The sequence below is a fragment of the Anabrus simplex genome, chromosome 5 (assembly GCF_040414725.1).
Source record: "Anabrus simplex isolate iqAnaSimp1 chromosome 5, ASM4041472v1, whole genome shotgun sequence".
Taxonomy (NCBI): Eukaryota; Metazoa; Arthropoda; class Insecta; order Orthoptera; family Tettigoniidae; genus Anabrus; species Anabrus simplex.
The window spans coordinates 7,386,480-7,411,569 of record NC_090269.1 but is presented as its reverse complement, the minus strand read 5'-3'; the positions used below and the strand labels follow the sequence as shown (position 1 = coordinate 7,411,569).

Here is a 25,090-nt window from a genome sequence, read left to right as displayed (position 1 = left end):
AATACAAGTCCAATTATGAATTTAACACACGTAAATAATAAAAGTCCATTTCATGAATAATTGGAAAAAATTCCAGTCTCGAACACCCGTAAATATTGTAAGTTCAATTATGAAGACTTAGAAAATGTTGTTCTTTAACACTCGAAATATTGCAACTCCACTTGAGAATACTTGGAAGAATTCGTTCTCCCACACTCGAAGAAAATACAAGTTCACTTTATGAATACTTAGAAAATTACAGAGTTCCTCGTCGGAACTGTCACAACACGACGATAGTAGCAGTGAGAGTGTCCACGCTGACTACTCAGCTGTAACTGAGTGAACAGGTTACAGTGGGCCCTCCTTTTATTCGATCCGGGACGTCTACGCCACAATACGGCTTGACTGAATATCTCCTGAATCCCTCGATGGATTTACTTGAAACTCGAGCATTGCGACGGTCAGGTGATCCCAAACAAGATGACATATCGCTCAAGCCGCTAGCATAATTATTACGGGAGTTACAAAATTTTCCCCGTCGAACAATCTAAAAGATGTGACGTGGAATCTAGAATATACGAGTCCAAGCTGGGAACACGTGGTGTGACGGGCGGGCGGTCCAGCTAGCCCCTGTGGCTACGTCACAGCTCACAGCTGTCCTTCACTCGCTTGCTTGCCCCGCTGACGGTAAACAAACCAGGCATGCTCTAAACATCACGCGTGATAATTAAATGTCATTTATACTCAAAAAATACTCATGTACAGGTCGTAACCGGTACAGTACCAAGGATATTATTTCCCTTTGAAATTCTTCTTGAATGCTTTTCTCCTTCAACTTCCATACTTTAATTCTTTTCTCTCTTCTTAATGGGGGTTTTTCAATCTTTCTGACTTTCAATTTTCCTATCACAACTCTGTGATCTCCACCAAAGGCTTCTTCAGACATAGCTGTTACATCTAAAAGGTTCTTCCAGTGTTCTTTCTCTATGATTATATAATCAATCATGGTCTTTGTTCTTCTGTCTCCCCAACCATACCTTGTAATCTTCAGACTGTTCTTCTTCCTAAACCAGGTGTTTCCAACAATCATTTGATTCCTCATGCAAAAATCCACCAACAACTCGCTTTCTGGATTTACATTTCCATATCCAAAGGGCCCTACAACATCTTCCTTTCCTTGTCTTTCCATTCCAACTTGTGCATTTCGATCTCCCATCAATAGCACTTCCTTATCTTCTATCTGTCTCTGCACTTCCTCTAAGAAGTCCTCTAGATGCTTATCTACACAACAAGTTTGTAGGGGATACAACTGAAATAGATCTTTCACGCCATTTTCAAACTGGAGTCTCGTCATCATCATCATCATCATCATCATCACCATCATCATCATCATCCTCCTCCTCCTATCACTGACGTATTTTGTATATTCCACATATTCTTGGATTTCTTTTCTAAGTATGATGGCCACTCCATTTTTTGCTTCAGATCCTCCGCTGTAATACAGCCTGTATCTTTCTCTCAGAGGGATCTCTGTACCCCTCTTCTTGGTATCGCACAGTCCAAGTATGGCTATATCTTTTTCTATCATGAAGTCAACCAGTTCTTCTGTCTTTCCCGTCAGTGTCAGTACATTTACTGTTGCAATCTTGATGTAGTTTGGTGCTGGTTGCCCATTTATCACAGTTCCCCCAGCACCTGAAAAGCTGCGTGACGCTTTTAGCAGAGGACGCCCTAACCTTTTCCGAGGCACCATATCTGCTTTGTTCATAAAGGCTACCTACTGCCAGGTTCATAATTAGGCCCCCCCTAACACGGAGACAGGCGCCTTTCATAGCCGCTCCTCCGGAGTACAGACGCTACGGGTTTGCCCCTTCCGTCATCTCCACCATACCGAAGTCCACCTGCTCCGCCGTAGATGCCGTTGAGTTCTTCACTCGTAACCCTGAGCTGGGACCCATACCAGACGTTACACACCGGGTCAGTGTGCTCTGATACTCGCATAGGCAGGGGCACCACTCCCTGCGTAGGGCTGCCTCCGAAGAGGGTCCCTACCTGCTACCTGGAACTGTGCACACTCCCAGGTCAAATATGTACACACATATGCATTGGATGAGGGAATCCTATCTTGACGAGGACATTTGAAATTTTTAGTGTGCAATCCTGGAAAACTTACCAAGTATGCCATTTTAGTCAGGAAGGTGTGCGAGTCTAGTTCAGGATATATTTGCACTCTCAAAATTTATGGTGGAAGTGGATTTTCACACAGACATAGTAGCGTATTTGTTCGCATGTAACTTGCCACTGCGTATATCTCACACCCCGTTTTTAACATTTAAAACTGCAGGAAAAAAATCGCGCACATAAAATCGCATTCATTTCTGATAATGTATAAAGACAAACAGTACATACAAGAAATGAAGTTTAGGGATTCCGTGGACGTGCCTACATTAAATATCGGGACTGTATCAATTGTATGTGACAGTACAAGAAGCTGCTAGAACTCGCAAACTCCGGCCCCAAGATCGCATTCCTAGCCAGTCAGTCACACTCAGCCATCCATTTCATTCTTCCGTCTTTGTCAATATGCTTATCCTTTTCTCCCTGTGTGTTTGTTTTCTCAATGTGAGTTCTCTCCTTTGGATTCCTGTTATGTTAATATGTTGTGTGGCTCCATAGCAACCAGCTGCTTATTTATTTCCTTGTAGCTCATAGGGGCTGCCATACTGGCCCAGATAAGAGCGCAGATCACTTCCTTTTTTTTTCCCTTTGAGATCATGTCTTTTGATGACATCCTCTTACCCTTAATTTTACCTTAATATTTATCCTGCATGGGTGATTGTTGGAATATGATTTGTTTTTCTTTTGGACGTGAGTGTTTTCTAGTCTGATCAGTGCCGATATTTTTATTCAATATTGTAGAACTAGTTAATTCTTATGAATGAGAGGGAATATCAGTCAGCATCTCCTGTTCCATCTGGAGCATCTTCATCACGCATGAACACTTCTAAATCCCCACTCCCAAAACGAGCCCCAACCAAGGACCCAATTTTTCAACTTGATAGAAAAAAAAAAAAAAAAAAAAAAGAAAGCAGCAGGTTCTTGTAAAATTTCCCCCTGTGATAATTAAAGAGCACTTCCTCAAGAAAGTGTACTGTGTGAATCAAAAAGAAAATTAGAAGTGTAACAATACAGTACTGCGATAAGTGTGGTTTTCCTCTCCACCCTGGAACATATGACACCAGATATCACACCCTCAGTATCTGCTAGAGGAACAAGAGGTAAGCACAAAGTATCATGTTTCTAACATTTATGGTTCAGGAGTAACGGTAATGTGTTACGAGGGCCGGGCATTAATGACATATCATCTCGACAAAATAACTGCACCTTTTTGCCGAAGACCTTGAAATATACTCGCACTGTAAAGTCACTGACATTGATAATACAATCCACCAAATGAATAAAGAATGTCAATTAGCTCCTATGTAAATGAGAACTGCCTATTAACTAACCCGAAGAAACTGAAAACAATTATATGACAGCCTAGGCTTTTACATGACCCTAAATATCACGCTTCTGTCTCCTCTGATATTCTTTGCTCAAATTATACCCTTTCAAAAAGTCTGTAAAGAATCCAGGCATCATCAAGAACGACAAAATGGAATGATCATATAACAAGTGTCTGCAGGAAAGTATATGCATCTCTTCATACCCTAAAAATTAAACAATAGTGTGGATATAACACATTTAAATGCTCGTTTTCCCAATGATTAGTTCCTGTAATGTTGTACTAACTGGCACAAAGATATTTCCAATGGCAATGAACTCTTGCACATAATTTTTTTTTAATTTCTGGAGAGACACACCCTTCCTTATTATGACAAACTCTCCTGAATGAAAGTTGAAAAACTAAGAAACCTGCACACTACAACACTAATATTTCAACTGTTGAACAAATCTACATCTTAATAATATCCTCAAATTTTATCCATCTCCCATCCTTCCATGGGCACACCAGTTGTCTACGAAAAGCTATGAAATTCTCTCCAGCAGTATACGAAATAGCACTTCAATAGCCTCGTAGCAGTCTTGTTAAGATTTCTTCTTAAATACGTAAATAGCTTGTATGATTGTTAAAGTGAACTAGAGTATGTACGAGGCAGAGCTATCATTTCATTAAAATATAGATGGAGAATCTTAATACTGTAGCTACAGTATTCTATTCCTTTACTCTAAGCTGTTTGTAATGATGCATTTGCTAAAGACTGGTGAAAGAATTGTGAATGATATACATGATTCACTATATATCCATGGATATTACACTATGTAATACTTGTGCAGATTTCACATTATATATATTGCACATTGTGCTTAACAATATTTTTAAAATTGTAGATATAGTATTTTACAAAAGCCTTCAATTATGTCACTATGTACATTGTGGTTAAGTGTAAGAAAGGGCCATAAGCCCTAACTTTGCCACTTACAAAGAAATAAATGAATCAATAAATATCATTATACAGTAAAACGCCATCAAGACGTTTCTCCAAGGAACAACAAAAAAGAACACGTTAAGCGATAAAACGTAAGACTGAATATACGAATTAAAAGTATCCAACAGGGATAAGGAAACACTGGATATGATTTTTTCCAACATGAGGGCATTTTGCACAGTGTGCCAACTCACCCAGTAGCAGGATATTAAAAGGAGGCTAGTCACGAACAGTCGGTAGTTAGAGCTGGACAGCAGTACTGCTGGCTGTCGTTAGTTGTTGAGTCAGTGTCGAGTGAGTAGTTTGACTGGGATAACAGTAGCGCTGGCTGTCGTCAGTGTCCGAGTATCGTGTTGGAGTATTGAGGACTGTGTGGATTGTAGGCCACTAAGGAGTCAGAGTGTGGAACAGCTGGCGTGGGTTGTCAATCACGATTAGCACCTTGTAGGAAATACCAGTGAACCGGACTTTATAAAAAGAGAGAAATTGGTTTGTGCTGTCATTTATGGTTGAATATAATTGTATGTGTGTGTACTAATTGGGTCAAGATGAATTAATAGTAAAACAGACTGCGTTTTATTTGTAGCAATAATTATCTCTGCTCCCTTTGACTTGCCACTCATAAGATACACAAAGTTAGCACAATGGTGGGCTGCCATCCCTCTCACTCTTGTCTTTGTCAATACACTTTGTCAGGCAATGGTCGTTCAGTAACCCGCTGGTAGTCAGAGAAAGTTACGATATCGGAATCACTGTAGTTGTGTTCTACTGTGAGTGATAACATTAATACCAGTAAGCATAAAAGTTATTCTGCTTTTTTAAAACTAAATATTCTTAAGTTTGCCAATAAGAATTTTGTGCGGGACACCAACCGTGAATTCGCTGTTGGACCAAACATGATCAGATACTGGTGAAAAAAAACACGAAAAACTAATGGTCGCAAAAAAAATGTTTGATCTTTTCGTGGACAGCAAACGGGTAAATATTCTGAATTGGATAAGGTGTTGGTCTGGATACAAGAAACCAGGAACAGCAACAACAGCGTCTCATGAAATGCTACAAATTAAGGCACATGAAATCGCAGAGAGTTATGGGCACTGTGGAAACAAGTAACAACAGATAAATGAAATTTATTTTTATTTTGAAACTTTCTCCCCTAATGATAATGCATCTACTTTTAATTTTAAAAGAAGAATATCCCCAACAGTATTTTCCATTTATTTCAGACACAGTGAATGTGAAATTAGGCCTATCCTACCATGCGCGTATACTTGCTGCAATTGCGGCTAATATTGTATTAGGGCCCATAATTATATTTTTTGAAATCTCAATAATACATTGTCTGTTTTTAAACACATTTTTCAGGATGTTCATATGTATGGTTATTTAATGGATATTTTGATACGCTCTTAATTATTGAGATATGAGCATATAAGACCCTCCTAGATTTTTCAGCATTAAAAGTAATATAAAATGGGTATTATATGCGAGTAAATATGGTAGTTACTTCTTCATAACCTAATAAAAAATAATATGCCAATGAAGATGCTGTCATTTATAGTACAGTGTACCACTGGAGAGGTTATAAAGAATACACAAGAGCCATAGTAGGCAGGGAGAAACAGAAGTCAACCAGCAGATGAAAGTCACCAAGAAAAGGCACTCAGTACAGAGGACTTCTTCACAATAAAAGTCCAGGCTGCATAGGAAATGCACTATACTATTATATTTAGCTATGGCAGATGGGTACACCTCCAGTCTAGGTCCATTATCGACCCCAGTTAACAACAGAGACCACTGACCCTTGAGGATATTGAACCTAACTTTTTGTGAAACATTGGGAGCTTCAAACCTTACTAATCAACTTCTCATCAACATTCTCCTAATTATATAAATACCTAACATTAACTTCACAACAGAAGTAGTATTTTGAATTCAAGATTCTGATGCACCTTTTAATAAATACTAAAACATGTTATACAATCAAGTTTCAGTTTGTAATATATACAGTAAATATAGCCTTACTGATGTGAAATAATGAAAGTTTACCTGCTTTCATCAGGAGAAACTGAGAAAACCAAACTTTGTTCTTTGCTGTCATAATGTTACAATTATCATGTGATGTAATTTTTTAAGCCAAAATGTGTTATAAGAATCCTTTAAAGACATTGGGAACCCTTTTTTTCCTAGTCATTGTTTCTTCAGCACTTCATTCTGGTCAGCCAAATAATTTGTACTTCTCAATTGGCAATCTCCAAATCATTTTCTGATCCATCTTCAGCAGGAACCCAGTAATAGCCTGTAGTCGATACCACTGAAATCTTTTAAGAAAGATCTATCAACACAAACAGAATACAATTCAAAGATAAGTTACTTGCCTTAGAAGTTACAGTTTCCATGAAGCACACTCGCTCAATGGAATAGCTCCCAAGTTGATGCATCCGCTAAGATGATACACTTTTGATCATTTTTAGTATGCCATGTGGAGAAGTGTGTTTTGATGATTTAAAAAAAAAATTAACTTGATCATTGGAACAAGAACGTTTGTTCTATTCAGCACCAGAAAAGCAAGTTCTACATCGAAAAGTGAGGAATACTTTAGGTGAAGTTTCTGGCTTTATATTCTACAAATTCACTGAGTTCAAAATACAAGATTCACTTGAAATGTGAACCCAACGTTACCTTGTTCATCAGAAAGGAACATCTGTATCAGTATGGTTAAAATAGTGCCATGCAAATTGACTTCTAATTTAAATTATGGTCTTCTATATAAATATAACCAAAATTAAGAGAGAGAAACTATAAACAAATATGTTGTATGATCTTGAGCTTCCTTCCCAACAATCACTGAGCCAAGTCTTAACTCACCTGGTTACACCTAAACCTTTAAAAACTTCTTCTTGACCACATTTGTTGGAAACTGAAGAGTTCTGAGAAATAGCAGCCAGTATTATTACTAGAGCAATACTTTTTCCCCCTCTTGTACACAACATGCTTGGCAGTAGACTGAAAAACAAGCCACATTCTTTTCACTGAAAATGTTGCAGATGTAACCAAACAATAACCAATAAAATACTCCACTCAGTCATCTGTTGTACCGCCGTCAGAAAACCGATGCTATCACCCACCTGGTAGCAATCGAAAGCTACTCCTTGCTACGAACCTGTACATTAAACTCTTAGATATTTGACTTGATAGATTTAAAAAAATTATGATTGCCTGTATTCCACATATGATTTGTTCAACTCAATAATACTGAAATACCAAATACGATATTCAATAATTCCACCCAATATTACTGCATTTTGATGTTTTCCACTTTTGTACCACAGCCAAGTCAAAATTTTATAGCCCGTACTGCACAAGAGATTGAAAATGGAATTCTTCAAGATTATGACAGGTTCTCACTTACTCTTCTATTAATCTTTACCACATCATCTTCTTTCCTATCAAATTTCATCACCACACTGCACTGCACGTGGTGCTGCACATGATCAGCTGTATACAGTAATCACTTCGTGGCTTACTGTTAACATACCAGTATTCTTGTAATCTGGGGAAAGAGGACGACATCTCTTCTATTGTTCTATTCTTCAAAATAAAGGATAACTGAATCTTCACACTTTAGAAAGAACCAACTTCACAACACACACACTCACTATCTCCTGTTTGTGATCTTGAAAAAAGGCACCGCAAAAGAAATGCAATACACAAACAGGCAAGCATAAAACATTTTAAAAATTACCTCGCAAGTTCCTGAAAGGCATAACCATCAGTCCAATTCTCCTGGAACGTCGCACCCACCCTTTGCGTAACAAACTGGCCTAACCGTAGCCTGTTCTGCATACATTTTTGTCGTGCTTCCTTCTTCTCTATATTGGATTTTTCTTTGAGCAACTTCTTCACCACATCTATGCATTTGTTAATATGTGACTTATGCTGTTCCATGGCTTTTTGCTGCGCTGCCAACTGATGCCGTAATTCATCCAGAGACTGTAAAATTAAAATTGTATTATATTCAACAGATTGAATATTGAACTAACATGGTATGATACATGCCAGCAAACATTACAATTCATTACTATACTCATGTAAGACACAAACAAAAATCATTAATTGGTTGAGACTGCTTAGCACACTATTGTTTTGAAGTTGAATTCCCTTTCTGAATCCAACCCCATGTGGAGAGATGTTGCTGTGGAGTGTGTATTGAGACAGACGCCAATACCCAGTCCCCGCGACAAATGAATGAACTAGAAGCAGTTAAAATTCCTGACTTGTCCAGGAAATTACACTGAGACCCACTGAACCACAGCCCACAATGCCGATTATTTGGCCAAAGAGCCACAGAAAAGTTCTCTCAAGTTTCCCTAACTTTCCCTGACCAACTAAGAAAAATTTCCCTGACTCACGAAAACTGAGCAACAAGTTAATTCGCCGAACAGCATGTTTTAAAGGAACAAAAAAGGAAATTCCAGCCTCCACCATTCCCTCTCCACTTACTTTTTTTTTCCTTTCAATTATTTATGGAGAAACAATTACAATGATAGGCACTTTATATATATAAACAAATTGTTTAATGGTAACATGGAGGCCTAACATAAACCTTTATCTTATTTCCAAGGAACAAAGTACAACTAAGTTATTAATTCAAATATGAAAATAAAATTATTTTACCACAGCAATCTAATACTATTTCATGTGGATTTGGAGCACTCTTGAGATCAAAAGCAATTAACTGCATTTCTAATATAGGTGAATATAATGAATTCTGGTCAGTCTGGGTCTATATTCAAAACGGTTTTCAAATTTGAAGACAAATCAGTCATATACACCATAATTTTCTGACTTTGAAAACTTCTGATGAAAGGCGAAAGACTTCTAAAAGCACTTAATTTAGCCCTAAGTAGTGGATTCTTCACAGATTCTCGAAAATATTGAAGGTTTTTGATTCTCTCTTTTTTTTTTTTTTTTTTTCAGTGTACTCGTAACAGATTTTTCAATGAAATCGTAATTGATCAACACAGCACCCATTTTCCAACCATCTTATTGCAGTGAACTTGTAAGGGAATGCTTGCTGTTATGCCTGTATATTTAGCACGTTGAGCAGGGCTATCTTTGAAAAAATTGTGTAGAGATCTGAAAAAATTAAAAAGGCCCCATTCAATTTTGGAGATACCAGTTTTCATGGCTCAATTCACTGTATGCAAACCGCATATGCCTATATCAAGAAGAGATTTGGCCTCGGGGTTTAGCACTTGCAAATGATTTTCAAGGTTCTTAATAAAACTGAGGTTAACATTTCACCCATCCATCGAGACTTCCAAAATATTGCCTAAAGGTAAGGAGAGTCCATGTAAAAACCATCTAACAAGTGATCCACAGTTGCCCTGCCTAACCCCCTCGTGTGTGCTTCTACAATTGTAGGGGGATAACCTTGGTTACCCTCTTCAATTGAAGATCCTCTGCGTGGTGAGGGGGACTAGTAGCTCCTTTCTTGCGATGCTGAATGGAGTCCTTTTGGGTAACCATTCGGTATACAAGGAGGAAGGAAAGCACCACCCAACCCTAAGGTGTAACGCGACCCGTGCCGATGGGGTGCATGGCACATGGGAGATGTGTCTTGAATGAAGCCTTCGAGATACTTGGCACCCTCTCGAAGTTAAGCGGGGCTCTGCCTGGACGGACATTATATTTCCCTAAGCTACTCGTGGGACTTACATGAGTACCGTAGCCACCCAAGAACCGGAGAGCTCCTCTGGGGCCTCCGAGAGAAATACTAGTTCAACAACAACCGATAGGGACTCTTCGGAGATACCCTCAGATAGTACGACCTCGACAGTAAGAGAGCTCACTCTAGAGGTGGGCAATCTTCTGGTCCAGAAGAAGAAAACACAGCGCTCCGGCACTGAGAAGAGGAGGTATAAAAAGGCTTTAAAAGCCTGGGAGCAGGCCAAAACGGGGTTAACTCCTGGAGCTGAGAGGCCTTCTACTGCCACGACAGCGACGACAGTGGCAGAGATCCGATGGCCACAAGAGGCGGGAACCTGAAAAGGGCTCTGCTTCTAGGGAACAGAGGACTCCACCCACCAGGATGCCACTGGGGAAACGACTTCTGTTGGGGGCAACCCCAGAAGAAGATCGGCAGGCCCACAAATAAACCCAAGGTGGAATATGCCAGGATAGCTAAAGCTGGGATCAGGATGGCCATAGTGCCAGTAGGATATCCTGACCAGCAGCTAACTGAGAAACAGGTGGAATCTGTGGATGTCGAGAGGTGCGGCCATCATTATCGCAGAGAACGAGACTGTAGCATGGCTTTCTAGCCTTGTTACAGACATGCAACCGTGGGAAGGAGCCAGGCACACAACTGTGGGCATGGATAAACTCCTTTCCTATAAGAGAGTCATGGTCTGGATACCAGGACAACCAAAGGACAACAACGTCCTTTTGGGAAGAATGGCATGCCAGAACCATGGCTTAAATCCCAACAGCTGGAGAGTCTACGACCGCAAGGTGGAGAAGAGAGGTGTCCGCCTTGTGGTCAGCATGGACTCCAGAGATGTGGAAAAAGTGGTGGGGAAGATCTTCTGCGGGGTGCATGATGCTACCTTCATCCTGGTGGAGGGCAAACATGACAAGCAGAGGACCAACCCCACCACAGACAACACTGAGACCAACAGGGGTGAAGAGCGGGAGCCTGGGCTAGAGCCGGGGCCAGCCAAACTACAGGATTCATCGCTGAAGATGGAGCTGCATGTTCCAGAGACTGCATAAGGTAAAGTATTGCATGAAAGTAAGGAATGATTACTTTCATACAAGCAAACATACAACATTGTATAGTGGCCTCTAGGGTACTTATAAGAAGTATCCACAAAGGCAGGTTTTCGGTCGCCCTGATACAAGAACCCTGGCTTAGACACGGGCATATCATGGGACTAAAATGTGCAGGTTTCACTCTATTCAGTGAAGTGGCGGAGGAGAAGCCTAGAACATGCATACTAGTTAAGGATCATAACGCTTGGGCTATACCGGGCTTCATTACTAGAGACCTTGTAGCAGTTCTAGTGAAATATGAAGAGGGTGGACAGCCAAGAGATCTGGTTGTCTGTTCGGCATATTTCCCAGGAGACTCTGAATCTCCACCCCTGCTGGAGGAGTTCAAGAGACTGGTGATATACTGTAGGAGACAAGGACTTAACCTCATAGTAGGTTGTGACGCCAATGGTCATCATAGCATTTCGGGAAGTAAACACACAAACCGTAGAGGAGCGCATTTCATAGAATATCTATGTACAACTGATCTTGACATCATGAACATAGGTGATACCCCTACCTTCATCAATAATAGGAGTGAGGGGATCATAGATCTTACCCTGGGTTCCATGGGAATCATACAGGAATTTAAAGACTGGAAAGTTTCTTTGGAGCCTTCCTTGTCAGATCATAGACACAAAGTGTTTCATATAGAGGGCTCCTTCGAGATCCCATCTTACAGAAACCCTAGACGAACCAATTGGACGTCTTTTAGGGAGGACGTGAGGAGGGGACTGGAAGGAGGACCCTCAAATATAATTAAGAACAAAGAGGAGCTGGAGCTCAGTGTGAGTTTTCTCACACAGACACTAGTTACCTCTTATGAATTAAACTGCCCAGTCGTTAAGGCAAAAAGAGTAACAGGAAGCTTCAAGTGGAACAGTTATCTTGAACACCTGAGGAGAAACACATGAAGGCTCTGGAATAAATACAGGGAACTTCAGGATCAAGAAAGTCTTAGATTCTTATAAAGAATCACAAGGAAGTACAAGTCAGAAGTCAAAAAGGCTTCTAAGAAATCTTGGAGACAGTTTTGTCACTCCATCGAGAGTCAACATGAAGCGGCAAGGCTTCATAGAATTCTAACCTTGGATGGAAGGGCAAGGCTGGGCTCACTGGAGTCACCTTCGGGTGGATATACATCCACAGAGGGGGAGACCCTGAGCTTATTGCTTGATGCCCACTTTCCAGGTTCAGTAGTCGCAAATAATGAAGTAGAATCGAGCGGATCCTTCAGACCCAATAGAAGTGGCTGGAAGGAAGCCGCAGAGATTGTTACCCCAAGAAGGGTGAAGTGGGCATTAGAATCGTTTGCCCCTTATTAAAGCCCAGGAATGGATGGGATCTTCCCGGCACTTCTCCAGGAAGTGGGCGCCGGTCCTTATACCATACCTGGTCAGAATTTTTAGAGCCTGTCTCACTATGGGGTATGTGTACTCCTCGTGGCGTCAGGCGAAGGTAGTGTATATACCTAAACCTGGAAGGTCTTCATATACTAGACCTAAGGATTATAGACCCATTAGTCTAACGTCTTTTCTTCTTAAGACTTTGGAAAGACTGGTGGATAGACATATCAGGGAGAAAGTATTAAGAGACTTTCCCCTGCATCCTCATCAACATGCATACCAACCAGGGAAGTCGGTTGAGACGGCACTACACCAGCTAGTTTCTAGGCTGGAGAGTGCCTTGGAACAGCAACAACTTGCTATGGTGGTATTCCTAGATATAGAAGAGGCCTTTAATTACACATCTTTATGGGCTCCATAGAACTTAGTATAGAGAGAAGAGTGAGCAGGATGCTCATAAAATGGATTATGAGCTCACTGCAGGGCCATCAAGTTCTGTTTACCCTCAACGCAGTAATGTTGAGAGCTAATATAGACAGGGGTTGTCTACAGGGAGGAGTATTATCACCAACATTATGGTGTCTGGTAGTGGATGAACTACTTACCAGGTTAAATGTTGGAGGAATTTACGCCCAAGGCTATGCACATGACATTAGCTTGATGGCGGCGGGAAATTTCCCCAGTACGGTTTCGGAGCTCATACAGAGCTCCCTACGTAGGGTGGAAAGATGGTGCCACGACACAGACTTGTCGGTTAATCCTGACAAGACGGAGCTCATGGTATTTACCAGGTGGAGGCTAGACGGACTGTCAGAGCCTTTCCTATTTGGGAAAAAATTAGTTAAGACAACCTCAGTTAAGTACCTAGGGGTAATCCTTGAGGCAAGACTGAGTTGGAAGAAACATATAGATCATAAGGTGGATAAGGCTCGCAAGATTATGTGGGCCTGTCACAGGGCCGTCGGAAAGACTTGGGGCCTAGGACTAAGGTGGTCCAGTGGCTCTATATTTCTATTGTATGGCCCACGATCACCTTCGCATCTTTAGTCTGGCAGCCAGGTTCGGAGAGTAAAACTGTGACCACCAAGTTAAACAGTGTCCAAAGACTTGCGTGTCTAGGAATAACAGGGGCACTGGATACGACACCATTATGTGCAATGGAGGCCATCCTAGGTCTTCCCGCCTTACATTTATATGTTAAGGAAATAGCGGGAATGAGTGCTTACTGCCTCTGGTCACTCGGAGGATGGTCCTTCAAGAATCCGAAAGGAGGACATGCCTCTATTCTTACAAGGCTTCACCAGACCTGCCCTACGACAATGATGATCGGGGACCTGATGAAGCCTAGTTTTAATCTGAATTATAAGTTCACAGTGGTGATACCCACAAGGGAGGAGTGGGCCGCGGATGCTGGGGCCTGTCTTAGGTCTGGGGGCTGTACATGGTACACAGATGGCTCGCGGACAGAGACGGGCACAGGCACTGGGGTCCTAAGACAAGGCTCTCCCTTCCCATGGGTAAATATGCTACTGTTTTCCAGGCCAAAGTATATGCAATACTGGCCTGTGCATGGAACATGCCTGGACATAGAACATGCATCACCATTTGCAGTGATAGCCAAGCAGCGTTAAAAGCACTATGCACAGTTAGAACAACATCAAAAATGGTATGGGAATGCCAAAGGATGTTAGATCAGCTGTGTGAACTTAGCTCAGTTACCCTCTTATGGGTTCCTGGGCACGCAGGTATCAGTGGAAATGAAGAAGCTGACAAACTAGCGAAACAAGGCTCTAAAGGTCCTTTCATAGGACCAGAGCCTTTCCTGGGAGTGTCACTCCAAAGCGTGAAACTGGTAATGCCCCAATGGACAAACCAGTCTCACTTAGACATTTGGAAGAGGTTAACCATAGCAAGGGAAGCACGTAAGCTTATCGAAGGGCCTAGCCAAAGTTATAAAAAGGTCCTGATAAATTTGAATAGGACCAGAATGCAAATGGTAGTTGAACTGTTGACAGGCCACAATACCTTACAGAGACACCTACACATCATGAAAATCAGTCAGGATCTGATGTGTAGAAGATGCGGTAGGGAGGAAGAGACCTCCGCGCATGTGTTGTGCTTGCAAGAGCCTCGCACTGACACTACACATCGATATCTTGGCTCACATTTCGTGAGCCTGGAAGACATCAGGAATGCCAACTTCCGGACACTGGTATCCTTTATAGGAGCACTAGGGCTGGACTAGGCAAACCCATTTGAGGGACACAAAGGGTCTTCACAGACCTACGTGTGGAGCCCTGCGAAGGCAGGTCTCACCCATTCATCTATCTCTGCCCTGCCTAAACATACACTATTCCAATACCTTGTTGCAACTTTTTGAAGATTTACATCCCTAAACCTTACACACAAGTCCATTTGTCCTCCCTGGACAAATTTGTCTAATCATCACCATCATCATCATTGCCCTTTATCCAGCTGTAGCCGGGTAGGGGCAAATATGGTTCCTCTCCACTTGCTTCGGTCTTTCCCCCACTCCTCCCCCAACACTGTGTCCCAGTCCAGGTTTCTTTCTATAATGCTGCGTTGGATGGTATCCTTCCATCTCAATCGTGGTCGTCCACGGCCTCTCCTTCCTTGGATTTGCATTTCCATCACCTTTTTTGGCATTCTTTCGTCGCTCATTCGCTTTATGTGCCCAAACCATCTTAGTCGGCTCTTCTCTATTCTATCATTCATTTTTTCCACTCCAATTTCTTCCCGGATTTTCTCATTCCTTATTTTGTCTCTTCTACTCTTCTGTATCATACTCCTCAAGAATTTCATTTCGGCTGCCTGTATTCGACTCTCATACTTCTGTGTCATTGTCCAAGTTTCTGCTCCGTAAGTTGTTATGGGTACGTAATTCATCTTGTACATAGTATCCTTTGCTGCCATTGGCACATCTTTGTCCCATAATATATTTCTTACACTTTGACAGAAACAACTTCCAGCTTGAATCCTTTTACTAATCTCAGCATCCAGTCGAGCATTCTCCATTAATTCACTCCCCAGGTATTTAAACGTTTCCACTACTTCCAGGGGCTTGTCTGCAAGTCTAATCTGACCTTTCCCTTCTTTCTCCCCTCTAGTCATAACAAGAGTTTTACTCTTTTCTATACTTATTTTCAATCCACATTCTTCAATCTTCCCATTCACCACATTCAACTGTTCTTGAACCTTCCTGTCGTCTTCTCCCCAAATCACAATATCATCTGCAAAAAACATCATGTTCATTCCTCTTCCTCCATATGCTGCTTTTGCTGTTCTCATGATGTCATCCATTACTATAGTAAACAGGATTGGTGATAGAACACTTCCCTGTTTCAGCCCACTAGTTATTTTGAACCAACTTGTCCTGCTAACTTGTGTTTGCACGCAACTACAACATTCCTTATACAATGCCATGATCATTTTTATTAATCCCTGTCCAATTCCTTTTTGCACCAGACTGCCCCAAACTTTCGTCCTAGGGACACTGCCATATGCCTTTTCAATATCAATGAATGTCATCACCATATCATTCCCGTACTCCCAATGCTTTTCCATTAGTTGTCTCATAATGAAAATGGGCTCTATTGTTGACCTTCCACTTCTGAAACCAAACTGATTTTCCTGTTTCTGCTTCTCAACCCTAAACCTTATTCTACTTTCCAGTATCCTTTCCATTATCTTAGCAACATGGGATATTAGAGTAATTCCCCTGTAGTTCTTCAAAACTTTCTTATCACCTTTCTTGAAAATTGGGATGATTATTCCTTTTTGCCAATCCTCAGGGACCTCCTTATTCTCCCAGACATTCCTGAAAACCCGATATGTCCACTGCAGGCCTAAAGCTCCAGCTGCCTTTATCATCTCCACTGAAATTTCATCTATTCCAGCAGTTTTTCCATTCTTCATCTTTCTTACTGCCATTTCAATTTCATTCATTGTAATTTCTTTATCCATTTCTTCGTCAACTAATTGCCTTTCCTGGTCGTCCATTGAATGACTGTCATCCGTTCTTATGTTCAGCAGATTCTGAAAATACTCTCTCCATCTATTTCTTGTTTCTTCTGGCTTTGTTAAAATTATGCCACCTTCATCCTTCACAAATCTGGTGTTTACTTGATCTCTCTTTTTGTTTCTTAAGATACCATACAGTAATTTCTTGCTGCCCTGCGTATCACCTCTCAATGTCTGTGTGAATAAGGCCCAGCTTTTCCTCTTTTCTTCCTCCACTACTTTCTTGGCCAAATTCTTTGCCTCCACATATTTTCTTCTACTTTCTTCAGTCTTAGATGTTTTCCATGCTTTCCATGCCATTTTTGTTTCCTTCACTTTAATCTTTACCCTATCATTCCACCAGTGTCTTTCACATTTCCTGATGTTCTACCACACACCTTTTCTGCACACCCAACCAGTGCTTCCTTAAATCTTTTCCATTCCTCTTCAACATTCCTCACCTCTGTCCCGGGTACCAACCCCTTTGAAATTCTTCTTGTATGCTTTTCTCCTTCAACTTCCATACTTTTAATTCTTTTCTCTCTTCTTAATTGGGGTTTTTCAATCTTTCCAACTTTCAATTTTCCTATCACAACTCTATGATCTCCACCAAAGGCTTCTTCAGGCATGGCTGTTACATCTACAAGGTTCTTCCGGTGTTCTTTCTCTATGATTATATAATCAATCATGGTCTTTGTTCGTCTGTCTCCCCAGCCATACCTTGTAATCTTCTGACTGTTCTTCTTCCTAAACCAGGTGTTTCCAACAATCATTTGATTCCTCATGCAAAAATCCACCAACAACTCGCCTTCTGGATTTACATTTCCATATCCAAAGGGCCCTACAACATCTTCCTTTCCTTGTCTTTCCATTCCAACTTGTGCATTTAGATCTCCTATCAATAGTACTTCCTTATCTTCTATCTGTCCACTTCCTCTAAGAAGTCCTCTAGATGTTCATCTATGCAACCAGTTTGTGGGGCACACAACTGAAATAGATCTTTCACGCCATTTTCAAACTGGAGTCTCATCATCATCATCCTATTGCTGACGTACTTTGTATATTCCAGATATTCTTGGATTTCTCTTCTAAGTATGATGGCCACTCCATTTTTTGCTTCAGGTCCTTGTCTTTGTCTAATGATTCATCAAAACAAACAACGTAGTCAGAGCACTGTTTTAAGTCATTTCGCAAACTTTCTTTAAAATATAGGGCTAATCCATTATTTATAACATAGGAAGCCATAGCCTTATCCTTAGTAAAGTTTTCAACAATTTTACTGTCTGGGAACACAGTTTTGAATGCTGCAGAGGTTTCATCACAAGAACTGAAAAACATCTTTCCAGTGACAACCAGGAGAGCCCAAATGGCTTCAATTGATATATCATTATCTTTATTCACACTGAAAGTCTTTAAACTCATTTTGACTTGAATATTGAATTTTCACGACCGTACTGTAATCGAAACCGACTTTCAACTTATTAGGTCGTGTTGCGTACATTTAATACGTGTTGCACAGATGTTAAGTACAGAACAAAAATGGCCAACCGGACACCAGTGGGAGGTTGTGGGTTCGGATCTCACTGGTGTCCAGTTGGCCATTTTTGCTTTGTACTTAACATCTCAACACGTACTAAATGTACGTAACAAGACCTAATAGGCTGAAAGTCGGTTTTGATCATTTTGACTTCTTCCTGGCACTGCTAATTCCTTTGTAGCTGTGAATGTAGTGCTAACTCTTGGCTCCGTATCTTCAAGTAGAGATGGAGTAGAGGTATTGTTTGCAAAGAAAGACATTGTTGGCTAGGAAGACTTAGCTTCCATGTATTTTATATGGGTAGGTCCTTTAGCATGAGACGTGACTGCTTGTTTACCCATATTATTAAGTTTGAATGATTTACAACACACTTTACATTGCATCATTTACCAATATGACCAACCTACCACTCAGTTCAGAAAACACTTCACTGTCCATCCAAAGTTTATTAAATATACACTGCTTGTTAGCCATTATCATGAGTTTCAAGAAAGCATCCTACAACATAAATTAAAAAAAGAATAACCTAAAAATGGTTGAAAGAAATGACATAAGGGCATAATAAAAATTGTAGATTTGTTATGCACTTCTTTTGAAAAAATACCTGAAAAAGAAATGCTACAATAGCCTGGGTTACAACAGACTAGAGCCTAAAATTATCCCCTCAAATCCATCATTGGGGAAGATTTCCATAACTTTCCAGATTTTTTAAATATTTTTCCCTTACTTTCCCTTACCAATTTTTTTCCCCCTGACTTTCTCTGACTTTATGTAAAAGTTTCAAACAAATTTATTAAAAAACCACCATTCCAATACTTTACAATCTTTAAGTTTAAGATACAAATATTACATATATGTTAAAATGGGACATGTTTCGCTTAGGCTTTGTAAACATCTTCAGCCATACTTAATCTAAAGCCAAGTCAAGGCCCTGAACTGGGTTCCTCATTAAAGTATAATACATACTTTAATACAAGATAAAAGAGTCACAAAATCCAGTCTATGGAGAAAGCGATGCTTAAATGCAACTAAAATTCAATAATGAACCTGTCATAGTATTATACTGTATGTACAAGGAATGAATAGTAGTGTTTGCCTAAAAAAGTACAAGTTGGTTATTTGTAGAACAAGACATAGTCATAATAATCTGACATACATTTGGATTGTACAGATTATTTGATATTAATGAAGTGTGGATTAATTAAAATATTGAAAAGTAAATCTTTGAACGTTGTTGATTGAGAATCACGTGCGTAGAATTACAGTAGAGTTGTTAACTCTAAGTGGTTGCGTGATAAGGTCAAAAGGCGCTTGAAGCATCAGTATAGAGGTGTTGTGTCTCCTAGAATAATCTTTGCAATAGATAGTAGTCGTGAGCTGTTTAGAGTAGATTCAACAAATAGGGTGTTCAATAAAGCCTTAGATGTGGAAGAATTCGCAATGTAGCACGTGTTGAAAATCCCGATTCTCAATCAACAACGTTCGAAGATTTACTTTTCAATATTTTAATTAATCCACACTTCATTAATATCAAATAATCTGTACAATCCAAATGTATCTCAGATCATTATGACTATGTCTCGTTCTACAAATAACCAACTTGAAATTTTTTAGACATACACTAGTATTCATTCTTTGTACATACAGTTTAATACTATGACAGGTTCATTATTGAATTTTAGTTGCATTTAAGCATCGCTTTCTCCATACTGAATTTTATGACTCTTTTATCTTCTATTAAAGCATGTATTATACTTTAATGAGGAACCCAGTTCAGGGCCCTGACTTGGCTTTAGATAAAGTATGGCTGAAGATGCTTACAAAGCCTAAGCGAAACATGTCCCATTTTAACATATATGTAATATTTGTATCTTAACCTTAAAGATTTGTTTGAAACTTTTACATTCTGTACTCCAATACGGCTATCATAATGAGACTCATAACATGTAATATTTCTCTGACTTTCCAGAATGTGGACACGGTGTAATCAAACACAAAGCACAGGTTAGATTTTCCAACTACAGAGGGGGTGTGGCACAGCAACAAGTCTGGTTTTGTCAACAATGATATTGTTATAGTTTATACACTGGTTCCAGTGTGTGGGACCCACACCAGGACTACTCGACTCGAGAACTGGAAAAGATCCAAAGGAAAGAGTCTTGATTTGTTCTGGGTGATTTCCGACAAAGGAGTAGTGTTATGACTATATTGCAAACTTTTGCCTGAGAAGATTATGTGGTATGTTTTCAGCAATCATAGGAAAGATGGTGGGGAATGACATTAGTAGACAAATAAGTTTGAGCGGAGCTTTCAAAAGTAGGAAAGAAAAAATTGGTATTTAAGAGGACAAATTGGAGCAAATATTAATTTATAGGATGATGAGTAAGAAATCGGAATAAATTATCTCAAGAAAAGGGTTCGATAAATTACTCAAGTTCCTTGAAAATGTTTAAGAAAAGGCTAGATAAGCTAGGTAAACAGCTGATAGAGAATCTGCCACCTGAGTGACAGTCCTAAATTCATTAATGATTGATTGAACAGGAGCAAGGGAAGCACAGAAGGGGAACAGCAGGTGTTGGATGAGTGAAATACAGCAGACAGTGTATTGAGACTGACATTAACACCCAGTCCTGTGGAATCTTCTCTAGGACAATGTGCCTTGTAAAGCTAAAGATACCCTATTCAACAAATATTCTGTCTCCATAATCTTGACCGGATGACATATCTCACAATCTCCAGGAAAAAATCGTAGACTGCAAATTGCGGAAGAGTTTCTGAGGACAACATTTCCAATTTCCCTTTTCCATCTTATCTTCCTGCATCCTACATCATGGTGCCCCTTAACTGTGTTCCAATACAACTATAGGAAAGGAACAAAGAAGTGTCAAATCAAGTCCAAGAGAAAGAGAGACGGAATAAAGAAAGGAACACAATGGCTGGTCAGTGTGGGATTGATGAGGGGAGAGCCTATTTGAAGACAGCAGTGCATGAAGATGTGGAGATTGCTCTTGTCCTTTTGTTACCAGGTTTGTCCTTGTCTCCTATTTCTGTTTCTCCCTCTTCAACACTGACCTGACCGGGCGAGTTGGCCGTGCGCGTAGAGGCGCGCGGCTGTGAGCTTGCATCCGGGAGATAGTAGGTTCGAATCCCACTATCGGCAGCCCTGAAGATGGTTTTCCGTGGTTTCCCATTTTCACACCAGGCAAATGCTGGGGCTGTACCTTAATTAAGGCCACGGCCGCTTCCTTCCAACTCCTAGGCCTTTCCTATCCCATCGTCGCCATAAGACCTATCTGTGTCGGTGCGACGTAAAGCCCCTAGCAAAAAAAAAAAAAAAAAAAAAACCACTGACCTGCCATTGTGTTTATGTGTGTTCCTTTCTTATTTCTCTCACCTCTTTATCTCTGACTTGTGTTCCAACAATAGAGGTTTCTTCTTATTACACAGTTCTTGATCAAGTCCAACCATTTTAGTCTGGATCTACCTCCCATTCTCCTTCCTTCAATCTTAGGTTCCTCCTTCCACCCTCTTAACATGTCCAAACCATCTCAATTTATTTTTCTACATTCAGTCAGAAATCTTTCCTATTCAAATTTCCTTCCCACCATCCTCATTTTTTGCCCTTGTACTTTCTTGCCCTTCCTACCATACTTCTTAACACTTCTGTTTAATTCTTATTTTCTTTTCTAGTGACCTTCCAAATAAGTTTGTTACATAAGATACGAGCGTGATTACTCGATAATTATCAAATATATTTTTAATACCAATATAGTAGGTCCGTTAGTGGCCTCCACGGTACGCACTAGCCATGCGTCTTGGTACGTGTGATATTTACCAACTGATGAGCCCAAATTAGCAAACTGGAGCAAAACGCTGGCAACCAGGAATGAGTTAGCTGGAAAGTTTACTATGTCCAATAACGGACCCACTATATTGGTATTATAAATTTACTCATTTGGGATAAATATTTCGGGTTCCCTATGGGAATCAATATCTTTATCACATATCTTCTTGAACAAAGGATTTATTATTCCCTTACAACTGGCTCAGATTTTACTTTCCATATGCAATGGAAAAAAAAAAAAAACATACTCCTGGATGGGACAGAAGTGGGAATGTCAAAAATTCAAATCATGCAAAGATTCTTTAGTCTGTAATGAAATACACTGAAGTACGGATACTTGAATCGCACTAAATCACCGCTGCTAATGTGCGGCCTCCAGAGAGGCCTAGTGCAGGTTGACACAGTCTGGGTGTGTTGAGGTGGTGATGGTGGCAGCAATGATAATGATGGTGATCATAACAATGATGATGCAGGGAGAGGGTGAAATCTAGTGTTGACACACAGCCTACTTCTGATGAATGAAAGCTCAAAGCTTTAACGACCCCATCCGAAGGACATATCACCAACAGCGCCATATGTGCAATACTCATACGGAGGGAGTTTATCAACCACTGTGGTTTGATTTTATGATGGTCTATATTGACTACAATCTCAATTCCAATAAATACACCTTTATTATTTAAAATCAGCCTTGTCAATACTTAAAGAGTTATTTAATTAATTATTTATTTATTTATTTGTTATCACCTCATACACCGCACGTTTCAAGGACCTTACTGTCCTCTTCTACAGCAGTTTTTTCACACTACTACTTACAGTATCTCTTGGACCTCTTTACTTATTATTAAACACCATACACCAACGTTCCAAACATCTCTTAATAGAAACCTAATATGTGTCAGAATTAAAATAAAATATATCCTAAATGTCATAAAAGAATACTAAAACTATACTATTCTATTTACAATCTTAAAATATCATCCTTGTCTATTACAGTAAAACCTCGATAATTCGAAATCAGTTAATTAAAAATCCTGCCTAATTTGAAGCAGCTCTCATTCCCGGAAACATGAGATACAGTTTTGCATGTTATTTAAGATGTTTAATTCGAAATACGGATAATTCATAATTCGAAGTACATTACCGAAATTCAGACTTTTAATTCGAAACTGCCTTTACATTTTAAAACAATAGTATGTTACAGAGTAATTTCATGAAGTCGAAATTTACCGCGTCATAATAGAACGCCTGTTCCGGAACGTGGAGGGGTAGCTCTCCACACTTACACTCACTTCGGTGGGTTTACAGTGGGCTTCATGATTGCTAAGTTGAATGAAATAGGAATTATTTTGCATTCAACCTTTTAAGGCAGTGTGCGGAAAAACAGAATACGCGAACAATGGCGATGCCCACAGGTGACGTAAAAACGTGGCTCATATAATAAATTCGTAGACACCGAACAATATTGTCATTGCCGATGAAACTGCATTGCTTTATTTTAATGTGAGCCCAAACGGTCTTATAGTTTTAAAGGAGAAAGTGCCAGCCGGCGAATTGTACAAGGGTGGGGGATGGAGGTCACTGTAGTGCGTTTCAATGCACATGGAAGCGAGAAACTTTAGGCCCTCGTCATAGGAAAGTTCAATAAGCTACAATGTTTTACGGGCGTCGGACACTTTCCATGCCAATACAAAACATCTACAAATGCAAACAGTACAGAAATCCAAAAAATAATGCATTTGCAGAGGGGAACCAGCATAATTTATCCTCGTCTTTGAATTGTGTGAATTTTTTTCTTTTGTTGCGTGAGGTTATGTTTGCTAGTGATTTATCCAAGTGCATTATTTGAACATTGTAAATGCACCTTGATGGATACATTTCGGAAATAGTTTTTTTCCCATGGTACTTCAAGAGTTTAAACTGTGAATCGAGGTGATTGCATGTATTAATCGGTCTTAGAATACTTTGAGACACAGCAAGTGTTTACATTTCTGAAGTACGAGAGAAGTGCCATGGCAGGAAATCATACAAGGATAGAGACATGGAGAGTTCAACTTTAAGGGCATCAGGTACTTTCTGTGTAAATACAAGGCATCTAAAATGCATACAGTATAGTAATCCAATGAATAAAGTACTTGCACATGGGAACCAGCATAGATTTCTCTTTGTCTTTGAATCGTGCTTCCCCCTCTCTTTCTTTTGTTGCGTGAGGTTAAGTTTGCCAGTGAGATATCCAAGTGCATCATTTGAATACTGTAAATGCACCTTCTTGGATACATTTTGGAAATAGTTCTTTTTTCATGGCATTTGAAACGTATAAACTGTGAATCGAAGTTAACTGCATGCAGTAACGGGCCTTAGAATATTTTGTAATGCGGCAAGGGTTGGTACTTCTGAATTGCGAACTGGCGGTTAATTCAAAATCACGTAATTCAAAGTCCGATTTTTGAGTCCCAACGACTTTGAATTAACGAGGTTTCACTGTACCTAAAAAAAAAAAAAAATTTTTTTTAAAAATAATTTAAAAACATCATTTAAAATTATTACTAAAATCTTCCAATTCAGAGATAACATAAGTTAAATGATGCTAGTATTTCCATCTGCCCTCAATAACCCTAGAGTTGTATCTCTTCGCTCTAACCTAAATGATTATGCTGTTTTCGTACATAAACATAACTGGCCTTGACTTAGCATCGGGCAACATGCCTGTCAGTAGAACACGGATATAAACATCAATATCTTTCTCATCTATTTGCAAAGTGGACAATTGATTATTTTTGACACCCAAATCTGAAACTCTTCTCAGTTGTTCAAACATCAAAACGAGGTTAGAGATTTAAAGAGTATCTAACAGGGAATAGTATTCTTCCGTGATCAGAGGAAGTGTGTTCTCTCTGGCTTGGGAAGTTAATTATTTTATTTAGCGTATGGCCCATACAATCAAGTTGAGTTCAGATATAAATTATATACATATTTACATAACAAGAAAACAATGAACAAGAAAAGGCTCCCTACAACTGAATGTCAAGATCACTGATCCAATGTATTGCTTCTGGAG

General features: G+C 39.8%; 1 protein-coding gene across 10 annotated transcripts in view; it reads right to left on the bottom strand.

Annotated features, from left to right (window-relative positions):
* Tlk (Tousled-like kinase) overlaps positions 1-25,090 on the bottom strand; it is an 883,856-nt gene that overhangs the window by 220,787 nt on the left and 637,979 nt on the right. For all 10 annotated transcript variants that reach the window (XM_067146736.2, XM_067146743.2, XM_067146741.2 and 7 more), the window contains one exon: positions 8,215-8,462. In XM_067146736.2, coding sequence (XP_067002837.1) covers positions 8,215-8,462 — 248 coding nt within the window. The remainder of the gene's footprint in view (positions 1-8,214; positions 8,463-25,090) is intronic.